Source organism: Streptopelia decaocto (genome assembly GCF_964273445.1).
Source record: "Streptopelia decaocto genome assembly, chromosome: 5".
Taxonomy (NCBI): domain Eukaryota; kingdom Metazoa; phylum Chordata; class Aves; order Columbiformes; family Columbidae; genus Streptopelia; species Streptopelia decaocto.
In genome coordinates, this window is record NC_138659.1 from 24,304,052 (window position 1) to 24,317,155 (window position 13,104).

Sequence of the window (13,104 nt, forward strand, 5' to 3'; positions counted from 1 at the left end):
CACATCCAATTGTGCTGCTCCTGTAATTTTATCAACTCCTCTTCTCAGTATAAATTGGTCTCAGGTCAACACCAGTGAGATACCAGCCTGGACCAATATTACTGGTAATACTGCAGTCATGTAGCCAGAAGTTTCAAGAAGCACTCTAGTTAATAAATTAGATTTATAGCCATGTACTTAAGCATCTACATAAAATTTTATGACATTTGTACAAAAATTGTGTTTATCAATTCAAAACTAAGTTTTCTTCAGTCAATTAACACAGAACGTAAAGAACAGGAGCTGCAGCATCAAGATGGTTAAATTTTTATTACGGCAACAGCTCAGCAGCTCTACTTATACCAAACTTCTGCAGCCTCTACATCATATTACAAAGGGGCCTGAGAACAAGCCTTGCAGTCTGCTTTCATAAGTTACTAAAAAAAAGCCGTTAGTACTTAAAGGCATTTGAAATTTATACATCAAGTAATACTTTCAATAGGGCTCTGATGGCTCCAGTGATTGCGTATCAACATTATGGACTGGGTGAAAACAATGATAATGAACTGCATTTAACAACAAGCCATCAGAGAAAGTTTTAACTGAAGAGATGACTCTTAAAAAAATTGTAACACAGAATTTGGGCCTATAAAGCTGAATATCCTTGGAACTGTTGAGAATTCGTATGTTTTGACTTGCAGAGACACCACTATAAAAAACCCGCCACATCCGTATCTGGATAATAATCAACAGTGAAAATTCTCAGCTCCAATCAATGTAAGAAAGATTTGAGAAATGAAGACATATGGTGATAATTTGTGCCCCCAGCTTCACATTTGAGCTTACACCCATTTTATATAATGTTTCCAACTTTCTGCATATAAAAATGTGGTAAATATGTCTCCATGCGACTAGACATGTGCATATATTAATATTGTATTTAGAAAAACACCCCACTTATAAACAATAGTATGTCGAAGGAACATGAAAAACACATTTCCTAAGATTATCTAGATATCTCCAGAGATCATAACGTACAATTTTAAAGGGAAACACTCAAATAGTTCAAGAACAATCATCTCTCTTTTCTTTAAACTGGCAATAGAGAAAATGACCAAACTCAGAAATCTTATTCCACATGGTAACTTCAACTATAACTGCCGGTATAACTTGTATTTCTACCTAACATCACAGTACATGGAACTCCTCTGTCTTCTCAAGTGTCATAATGCTTCAGACAGAACAAAAAGGGAGTGAATCTCCAGAATTACTTTGTGTGTGATGATGTGGAAATAAACAAAACAGACCTTGACCTCACCCCTTTTAAGTGACTGCGCTGATCAAAAACAGCACCTGAGAATTCAATTACAAAATTAAGCCAAGAGCCCAGTAATTTGGCACATACTAATTTTTTTCCAGTTGTAAAGTAAAAACAAATTAAACAGTCGTATAATTTAAATGAAATCTGTTAATCTACAATGCATATTGCAGTATGTTTATCCTGATTCACATCCTGTACCTCAGTAACTGCCTGTATTAACTTCACAATCCTTGGGGTACCACAATATACTAGTTAAGACATATACGACACAAAAGATTTTCCTTCATTAGCTTAAAATAATGAAATAATTGTTGCTTTTTTTCAAAACAAAATATATTGCAAAGACAAGATAAGCTCTCTAGACACTTTTTTTTCCTCTGTAGACATTCAAGGATTCCTCAATGGTTTCCATTTTTCTTATGTGTTTCTCAGTACCAAGAACTGCCTATCCAACAACAGCAAGGAACAACCTGTAACCTAAACCCAGCATTTGGACAGGATATTCACAAGTTATTATTTTTTTAATTATTCAGCGGCCATAAACTGCAGTAACTACATACAGTAAGAATAGTGAGTTCACTCAAACAGTTCCTCATACGATGTACGTGTGTGACTTGTCATCTCCCAGAAGACCCAGAGCAGCTGTTGCACCTGGGAAAGTCTCATCACTAAGTGGTGACAGTATACAAAAAATATTTTCTCAAAATGCAAGGGTAAACACAAGTGAATATGAATTTCTGCCAGGACACAGACTCCAATTAGTGAAAACTGTTATGAAAAAGTCACCCAAGTTTTCATCCTTGGGTTTAAGTCTATGAGAATAAGAATCATCATCAATCTCAACAGAACGTTCATAGCCCACACTGAAACCAAGACAGAAAAAAATACCACCATACATCACTAGCACTGTCTTTCTCATTGAACTTGTTTTTCCTTGGTCTCTCCTCCAAATATCGAGAGCCACAGAACTACCAGATGACTCACTGTACTGTTTATACATCTACTAAACAATGGCACAATAAATCTCAGTTATAAGGAAAAAATTATTATAAGCTACAAATTTCTATCAGAGAGATCAATATCTACCTCACAGGCCATGTGCTGCTAGTATTAAAATTCACTGGAACCCTAGCCCATGCCCAAGATCTCCTCTCTCAGAACTTGTCAGGAGCAAGCTGCAGGATAGCTAACGCTTCTGGAGGTGAAAATTTTGCTTGACCTCAATCTCCCCTGGGACCTCAGGACTGTTTTACATGGGTAAAAACAGTGAATGTCCTCAAGAGCATCAATGGCTGCAGTCAAGTTGTTATCACAAGACAATTCACTACTTACTAACAAATTTCCACCCCCCACACAAGGAATACACAGGCAAGAAGATCAAAGAACTTCATGAACTGGTCTACTGGCAGAAAATCAGTCACCCACTTGTGTATGTGCTGTCCAGACGCTGGTTGGCAGCAGGCAGGAGTGCGTGCATGCGCTGTACAACACGTGTGCAGCAAGACTTGTGCTTCCCAAAACTGTCATACTTACTGCATGTGGACTGGCAGTCCAGTCATCTGACAGAAGGGGTACTTGACATAACTCTTTCGTTTTTGAAAGACACTTTGAGAAAAATCAATAGTTTTACCCCAAAGAGTAAAATGCTGAACAGAGGTTTCCTATTTTCAGTCAGATCCTGAAGTAATAATGTGGTGTCTCATCTTGCTAGCTGTGGAACGAACCTTTAAATACAATTAAGCAAAATGGCATTTGTTCATACTATTTAAGGAAAACATCTGGATAGATCCGTGCAAATAAAACGCATTTCCATTTTTAAACAGACAACTGAAAATAAATCAAAACTGGGTCATGAACTGGTGCTGTGCATGCTTCAAACTTCTTTTACCTCCTGAAGTTCTTCTACATCAGCTTTGGAAAAGTGGTATTTATTTCCTTCCTTTTAAGAAAAAAATCCTTCAGTTAAGTAATGGATTATTATGTGAGGTGAATACACAACTGAAACAAACAAACAAACAAACTGATGAAGAAATCAAAAAGGAAATGAGCAGCCTAGACAGAGAACACTCATACCCTCAGCTGTGAACCTCATTACTGCGTTTATGCCCAAGGATTCCTCAACGCTCTATCTGGTGACAATCTAGTTTGCCAATGACAAGATGATGGAAGGAGGAGCAACTATGAGTTTCAGTCTGACAAGTGGTAGGCAGCAGCTTCAGCCGAATCCCCAAAGGAATTCAAGACAGCAGGTTACAGAGAAGGCCAAGTTCACAGGAGTGTCTTATTTTAGATCTTGTTCTTGAAGCATTGTGTGCACCTTTCGGTAAAAATCCATCCTACTTTATTCTGAAGAATGTGCTCCTCTGTCATTTCATTGCTGCTGCTCTTCTTGTGTGATACCTGAGCAGAAATTCCTACTGGATCTAAAAGATGTTTCACTGACACCAACAGAAAGTAAATTGGGGAGATAAGACAAAGCTTGGGTTACGGTCTCACCCAAAGGGACAAGAGCAGCTACGGAAAGGGTGTGCTTGAAGGACAGGAAGATCTGCTGCTTTCTCACGTTGTACTCAATGATCTCAATCAGATTTCTTAACACAATGTAGTGTAGCTCTTGCCAATTCAACATGAGAAATTAATTAGTAGCAGAGGCCTGAAGCTGGTTAAACATACGCATAGATATGGATAATGCACTTTGCAACAAACATGCTGATAGTGGAAAAATATCACCATGGTTCTTTTTGAATCTTAAAATTTAAGTCTTAGACCTTTTTAGTTCAAAGATTTGAAGGGTGATTGGGAACACAGGGAAGAAGGCAAAAAACAAGAAAGCAAATAAGCGCACACCTAAAGATAATTTTCTGGTTTGGACTGGTAGAGAAGAAATTGGCTGTGATGAAAATAACTACTGATCTAATTCAGTCTGTAAATGAAAAACGATCAATAATAATGACATTTCATATTTGCCCATCATCTGATACAGTAATTCTAAGTAAGTGTTAAGATTTTTTTAGAAAAGAAAAAAATCCTTACCTCAGTTGTTTTGCATAGTTTTGCTCAATTTCTATCCTTTCTTTTACAAATTTTGCATACTTCTCCAAGAAATCAATGCCCCATTGCGTATGCTTGTCCAAGTTATCAAACTGATCCTTTAAAAACAAAGGGAAACAAAACCAGCCCGAATTAGTTAAGAATCACACCAGCACCAGAAATGACATATAATTTATGAGTTGTGCAGTGAGGGAATGTGTGCTACTTGGATAGAAGTTACTGAAGTTATTAATCAGTCACATGTATATGTATACACCAGCCATATACCAGAACAGAAAGCTGTATATGCAGGCACTGGTCTACCTCCTTCTGTAAAAACTGCTCTAAATACTTGCATTTTAAGTTGTATGCGGTCTTTGATCACTTACATAATGTTAATGCGGGGTTTTTCCCCCTAAAAATCCTTCAATTCACAAGTGGATCTTTTCCACTGGGATAATGAAGACATAACCAAAGATCAGTATCAGGTAAATAAGAGACTGTTCAACAAGAGAGATGTGCTTGGCATTTTTAAAAGACAAGAAGTTGTAATTTCATTGGATACAAATAATTACTCCCACTCTTACAATTACCCACTGAAAGAAAACTAATACAAATTATAGCTGCATGACTAAGTTGGGTGTAGTCTGCGTATGAAAAACATTTATTAAAGCAAATCTATATACACAGAGTTCACTATCAGCTCTAGTAAGAGATTCCAAAGAAAGGAAACTTGTCCTTAGCCATTAAGAAATTTATAACAAAACAAAGGCACAAAACAATTAAGTGAAACAGTCGAAAACAGACCAGGCTTCCAAAGAAAGTTGGAGATTTTTAATACATTAAATAATCTTCAGAACCAATCTTTCACTGTATTCTGTACTGATCAATAAGTGGAGGTTACGCTAATGAGAACCAGTTGAAAATTAAAAAACAAGTGGAACAAAGTTACGAAATAGAGTCTAGCCCATTTTTTTTAGTGTAGTGCGTATTTGTATTTTATGCTGAAAAATCTGCCACTGTGGAAAAACCAAGGTTTTTCAGCTTACAACAGCGTTTACAGTAAATTTTTCTTAACAGTTACTTATTAATCCAAAAAGACAAGCAAGTGCAACATCAAAGTTTGTGCCCTGTATATGCTGAATCCAAATACATTTCACAGTAAATTTAAAAAATAAAAAGAAAAAAAAAGGTAAAGAAAGCATTTCTAGGCAAAGGCTATTTAACCTGCACAAAAAACTGTGAGTGGTGCTTATCAGAAGCTGTGTCTTGCAGATTCAGTAACTTGCCTGAACCTTGTGAATTATGAGATACTGAAGACAACACAACTATATACAACCAACAAGAATAATAAAAAATAACTTAATGGGCTTAAGGTTGCTCTCAAATCTTGCCTCGCGGCTGTTAGTATCCTACACCATGGGCTAACGGCCATGGCCATTAGTGCCTCCAACACTTCAATCCAATGGCACACAACGGCACCCAAAGCACCCCTTCTGTTCCCCACCAGCCGTGTGCTCCTGCCTCTGCACCACTCCATCAACACCACTGCCACCTTCCCTCACCTGTTTCACCAGAGAGACCACCAACACGAGTGGGACTAAAGACAAATTTTAATATATCTGGGAAATCATGGCCTATATCTCATATTGTTCTGATGCGTTCACCTTACACCAGCTGGACATGTCCACACTAAGTATCTTTGCTGGGTTTAGAAAAGCTGCATATGAATTGTTTGTTTGTGGGAAGAGGGAGACAGTTACCATACTGCAGAGTCAAACCACTGTTGCGTATATACATAAAAAAACATCATCAATCTCAAGAAGCCTTTCTTTTTAATATTCTACTCAGTTTTGTAATTACTCTGACAACATTAACCTGGCATTCAAAAGAAGTTTCCAAAAGGTGCTTTTTGCCTGAAGCCAACATCCAGTAGCATTAAGAAGCGACTTCCCCCAGCGCACAGCCAAACAAAGCCTCTGCTGTCCTACTTAGGCTCTTCAGCCCACAAAGCTCCCATTTGCTGCTAAGGTTTCATTAGCATTACGGAACACCACATTACTTATGTTTCCAAACATGTAACCAGAAAGGATGGCTTTCCAAACACTCTGTTCCAACAAAAAAAGGACTCTACTGGTCAAAATTCCTCCTCTGCTACGAATACGAAACTGGAATGGAAAAAAGTGAGTACACTTGACATGCTATTTTCCCCTCATGCTTTACTACGAGTGCTTCATCCCCTACTGAGTGCCAAAATCTCTTGCCTTCCTCAATTCCTCTTCATGTAAGTCTAAAATCAGTATGCTCTGGGCAAAGATTATCCCAGAGTCCCTCAAGGGAAGAAAGAATTTTCTTTCTCCCTTATGAGAAAACATGCATAGAACATACACAGAACAACCTGAGTGGAGTAACTCCTGTGTAAGAAAAGTAATAAAACCCATTAGCTATCCTCACCACTCCGCAGACTTTTACATTAGCCCAGCTCCTCCACCATTACTGACATCTATGAAACTACTTATGGATGCGTTCATGATCTCCTAGACAAGGAATGGCTGACCTAATTTAGTGGGCCATTAGTCCACATTTACTGGAATTTTAAAAAACAACCCATATGTTCCCTATGAATGACCAAAGTTGGATGCCTAAAAAAGATCAAACCCACAAACAAAAAGTCACCAAAAACTACAGATGATTTGTAGATTTGTATTCAAAATGAAAACACTGTAATAAATTCTCATGTAAAAACTGATTATTTGGATTACACTGGACATGCTGATGATGCCTCTTAAGTCATGGATGTAGAACAGAGCTCTCAATTTACAAAGAAAATACTTTAAGCAAGCACAGCTTCACAATTTTCAAATTCTCTATAAACAATAAACCAGTGAATGAGAGTCTGCAGTCACAAAAATCACCTTACACCGCTCAATAATGACACTGAGATCAATGAGCAAAAGATAAAGGCAACATCAATGAATACGGAGAAGGGAATGGACTTCCCAGAAAAGCTTGTAGAGGTGAGTCACAAATTTACTCATGGTCCTTTTAACTTCTCTCCAGAGGGACCCATGTTTGACCTCTGGATCTTGATTCAGCAAAATTTTCCTTTTCATCCAAAAAACACAAGGAGAAAATCTTCCACACTGCTACAAAGGAGATCAAATTAATGCACTGAGACACAAGCCAACTGATATGCTGAATGGGAAAAAAAATATATATAAGCAGAAAAATCAGGCAGTACTGTACAGACAAGGAAACGGACCAAAGAGTTGCAATAAAATTTAAGCCTGGAATTTCAAAAGAAATATATCAGTGTATTAATTTGACTGACTCCTTTATAAGAAATGTGAAAACTGTGAGCAAAAGGCAATTTTTTTAAGAAAGCACATCCTACAATATCTACCTTGATGGCAAAGTATGTTCTCAACACTACTCCAAGGCAAATATATATTGCTGTTTGTCTAGTAACTCCCCACACTACTTAGCAGCTGAGCAGGCATTTTTGTAAAAAACTTTATTAAAACTGCAGTTGAGTATCATTAAACTGATTAATGACAACTAATGCATGGTGACCCTAAATAGAAACTGCCCACTCAAAAGCTGGAATGTAGTTCAAAGTCTCTACATGATAAACAAATCTGACACTTCACCAAAAAAAATTGTAGTAGGTCAACACAGACTATTCCAAAAGAAATGTTACCTCCCTAAATTCTACTTCCAGATTATTTACTGGAACCACAGATCAATGTTATGAAAACTTAATGTATGAAGTTCTAAACTTATCAGGTTTTTGTAGATAGCAGGAAGATTTACAATAGCTGAAGCGTCAAATCAAGGAGCCGAGCTGAATGAAATTTGCACCAAAGACAAAACAGCCCTTCCTAGGTTAAACCATCTGTTCTCCCCCTCTTAAAGATACCTGCTGGTTGTTTTTTTTTTTCCCCAAACAAGTCTCAAGAACCAATAATGAAAAAGAAAACAAATCACCAAAACACAAAACCACCAACTCACCTACACAGAGAATCTCTTCAGAGGGCTGAGTGAGGAGAGAATGCTCCAGCATATATACCAAACCTTTAGTCTTCCTAAAGCTAGCAGCAGCTAGTCCGGACACTATTTTATACAGTAGTTACAAGTAAAAGGCATTAAACCAGACTGAAATTTTAAAGGGTTAGTGTTCAGCTTTCATCAACTTTGGAAAGCATTTCTACTTGCATTAAAAGCTAAGATTGTGGCATCAAATTCTGTAAAAAAGTTTTACTGATTCCTCTACAATAAAATCCAGTTTACTGCATCAACATTAAGTTGCTGATTAGTTTCCATTTCACTGACCTCCATTTTGGCCACCTCCAGACAACACAGCTGAAAGCCTTAAGAAACCTATTAAACACAGAACTACATCTACATACAAGTTTAAGCAAACTAAATTACTGAGATCTGCACTATCTTTAAAATATATTCTTTAATAAAACATTTTATTTTCAATCATGACACTTTGCATTAATTATGCTACCATCGTTTTATTCTCTTTTGACTCAACTGTACATCATTATTTCCATACTTTCATCTGACCATAACTTTATTCTGCACTTACCCAAGTGATCCGATTTGCACTTTTGAAGCACTGGCACAAGATCAGCTTCTTTCCCCAATTCTTGGTTCTCCGGGCTGCATAGCCTGGCCAGTCTAAACTTCCAGTTTAGTCAGTGGGAGAGTAAAAACTCAATCCCATATTTGCTCTCTAAATTCTTAACACTTATGCAGTCCAGTGTAAGGGAACACATACTACGGCCTAACAGTATTCTGCCAATAGTGTTCAGAGCATGGAAAAGCACGAATTGGGTCTTGTTTGGGGAAAAACCCAGAACATTTGGCATCAAAAAAGCCTCAGTGCATGTGTGGATAGAAATGTTGTATTTTATTATCACTTTAGGAAAAGTAACAAATTACTTGACCACACAAGCGCAAGTCCACAGTAATCCAACTAAGAACATGTGGCTAATGATATAACTCTACACTGATCATAGCAGTTCTTGTTTATTCAATTAAAGCCCATGAGGGTTTCTCAAACGAACCTGAATTATGGATAAATTTAAATGATAGGTTAAATTCCACGTAATGTCTTTGCTTCCTGAGTCAGCAGTACTGCAGAAGACAAGACTCAACTCTTTTCAGTAAGTTAAATATTTTAAGTTACAAAACATTATAAAAGCAACTACTTCACAAATTAAGATACGCAAAGTATGAAACTCTTATCCTGAAATATCTGAAGTGTTTCTGTGAAATATTTTGCAGCTTTTTTTTTTTTTCTGTTTTTGTGGTGGTTTTTTGTTTGTTTGGGGGCTGGGATGGGGGGGATGGGGGTGTTTGTTACCAGTAAAATATACTATACCTTGGCCTATTTGTCTTCACAACCAATTAATTATAAAATTGTATTTTTATTAGACTATGTTACGCAAATCTACTTCTGAGAATATATTTCAGTTTTTCTGATCTTTGAAAGCTCTTCAGTGCCTAATTGTTTTCTTTTCTACTTTTGTCTCTATGCATTCCTGCTTCCTATCCTAGAAGAATAGCTCTTCTATTTTACTGTCTGAACTGATTATCACCCCTCTCTCTTCCAGCCTGCATGCTTTTGTAATTACCAATTTGGTCTTCTGGTCTTTCTCTTTTTCTTGCAACTGTAATGTGCTTCTTCCTAACAGGCAGACAAGAGCTGCTTCCAGCTAAACAGTAGTTTATTTTTTTTAAAACATCCTGTTAGTTTTAAATCTAAAAGCTAGAAAAGAACTGTTTCTATACCAAGAACAAAATAGAAAGTATCTTGCTTTCCTGCTTTCTGTCGGTTCTGGATTGTAGCTTCCAGACTAACCTACAAATTATACCCCATTCATCTCTGAAAACAATGTATGTATTAAAGTTAAGAGAGTGGAAAAAATGTGGCTGTTAGCAAACTTAAAGGTTAAGCATTCTGTAGACTAGAAGATTAATATCAATGAGAAGGTTCTGAGCAGCAACACCAAAAGCCACAGCTACACTGGAAACAAAGCAGAGGTGCTCAGAGATTAAGTTGAAAAAAAAAAGTTACAGGTATGTGCCATGCTGTATGATAACATATACAGCAATCAGGTTTCGGAAGTGAAGCTAGAAACAGAGAGCCACAACTGAGGAAAAGAAATACAAAGTTTGTGCTTTCCACTTTAAAGATCTCCTCAAAGCAGCAGCAAGGGATGGAAAGTCAGGTGTGGCAGGAGGGCACGTCTGGTTTGGCAGCTAGCAACTTCACAGCTGGGACAGGACAGTGCAGGAATCTATCACAGACAGAACAGGAACAGAAATGTTTGTGACTGCTTTTGGAATGAGCAGCCAGAATCACAACAGAATAAAGTTCTGCATCAGATCAGGTGAAAGACATTAAGGACGGGCATTAGAGATGACAGCTGTGCACTCCAGTTCACTCATGCCACTGAATGGATCAGCTAGACTAACAAGATTTTAACAGCATTCCTTCTACCAGCGGAGCAAATTCGTTGAAACAGTTCCCAGCTGGGACACTGAACACCAAAGTTCAGACAAGAGAGGAAAGGAATATGCTGCCACGGGGGTATCTCAACATCCACTCCTATTTGTCCAGTTTATGAATTGTCTCCAGAATTCTTCAATTACTGAATGGGCATCTTCATATGAACTGAAACAGTGTATTCACCTCACTGTATCAGGAGGCAAACAAGTTTACCTATGGATCTGCTTTCCCTTTCTCTCAGGGTACTCTCACTTACCACCTGCCCCACTCTGCACTTTCTCCTCCTCAGAAAGTTCTACCAAGTGGCACACCGCAGCCACAACAGGGCTCCAGGCACCCTTCACAGCCTCGTCACATCCTGCTTTTTAACAAACCACCAGGGTATGCATCAGCTTTAATTTAACATCTTCAACTACAAGTTAGCAAGGAGGTAAGATACTCTATCCCAAGCAAACAGAATGGACTTCCTTACCACCACCACTGGAGGAAAATATAAACACACACATCTAAAGCAGGTATCACTAATCATACATCCCTGCTTGTAGAATACAAACATACCAGGAAATCCTACTTTGCAAACTGGATCAGAATCCATTCACTTAGCTCTCAAATAGCCCCTTAATCTCATTAAACTTTTAATTAGGAGGAAACTTGTTTAACTAAACAACTTTTGGTTTAAAAAGATTAACCAGATTTTTTCACATATGCTTTTTAGAAAGAGGTGTAAAATACTTGAGTCCTATTTCCATTTGAACGAAAGCTTAATTCTGAAGCACTAATTCTCCACTTAGTTTTACTTTACGCTTAATTCCTACTTTAACAAACATCAGACAATTTTTAAACAGCTCTGTGCAAGATAACAGCAGATCACAAATCATACGTTTTCAAGCATTACTGGATTACAATAGTTGACACTTTAACACAAGGACAGCATTACACTTGCCTTGTACATACAAAGGACATGACTATGTCCACTCCCCTAAACAGCAAAAACTCTTATTTTCACCATAGCCAAGCCAAAATGCAAGGACTTGCTGAGTCTTCTGAGTGGCTGAATGCTGTTAACAAACAGACGGAAGCATAAGTAGATTTTAGTCCCAGTTATGTCACTTGCAAAAGGAGCCAGAAGACTTCAAGTTAAACCATAAACGAAGTGTGAAATGACGCATCACAGTATAAAAAAGTATTAGCGTTTGTACAATGCTTAGAGATGCTGTTGCTCATTGTAAGAAATACCTGGAGAAAATCCCATCTTTACAGTGACACTGGAATAACATGGAGTATAAGGCAGCGGGGGTTATACAATGAAGCAGCAGAACGCTGAATAGTCACACAAGGCCTCATGACAAGCAGAAGTTCTGTACAAAACCAGCACATTTACTGCATGATTAATGTTCGCCTGCAGAAAATCTGCAAGAACAAAGTATGTGGCTTGGAAAACAATGCTGTAAGTTGTCTATTTTGGGAAAATTATTTAAAGGATCATTTCATTCTTCAGTTTGAAAAGACGTTTTGGTTTGACATGGTTTGACACTCAGTGTACAAGCTGAATATCTTAAGTGTATGACTAAGCAATCCCTTGGTGAAGTTCTGAAAACTTTAAAAATTTTTAAATGCCTCTCCACAAATTATAGACACTTCCACAATATTATTAAAAACGCATCCACAGGAAACAGAGTGGGCAAGCAGCCCTGACACTCTCTAGTTCTTGCACATGTGACTCAACAATCTATTTTTGCATTCCGGAGGATCTGTTTTCTAAAAACTTGTAGAAACAGGAAACAGACCTTAGCTACTGCCAGCTTCTCTGGAGAAGGGTTAAGCGCCTGCTCTGGCCAGTCTGGCACAGCATCCAACAGACAGAGTACTCACTGCTTGCATACTCGGCTTTTTTCCTCTCCATACACTAGGGGAGTGAAAAGGAGGGAGTGATATTGCTGTTACAAAGCTAAATGTCCGGAGAGCAGTAGCTTACTACCCTGGAGGTGTAATGACAAAGGGAAAGCTATGGAGAAGACAACAGGAGAAAGATAAAGGTTTTGCAAATGGAATGCTCCAGAACACCTAAATGCCCTATGTGACAAATTGGGAAGAAAACAAATTCCACAAGGTTTGCTGTGCATTCTGTTGCAATAAGCCTGTGTCCACTGCTTTGCAGGACACAGTCATTGCTTATCAAGTTATATCTCCATCCCTTTACATGTACATGCACAACTCTGTACAAGCTGTACAACAGTATGTCCAGTTGCAC

General features: G+C 37.9%; 1 protein-coding gene across 4 annotated transcripts in view; it reads right to left on the reverse strand.

The window, feature by feature from the left end:
• Window positions 1-13,104, reverse strand: part of FNBP1L (formin binding protein 1 like) — a 55,300-nt gene that overhangs the window by 23,043 nt on the left and 19,153 nt on the right. For all 4 annotated transcript variants that reach the window (XM_082054016.1, XM_082054015.1, XM_082054014.1 and 1 more), the window contains exon 2: window positions 4,334-4,449. In XM_082054016.1, the coding sequence (XP_081910142.1) occupies window positions 4,334-4,449 (116 nt within the window). The remainder of the gene's footprint in view (window positions 1-4,333; window positions 4,450-13,104) is intronic.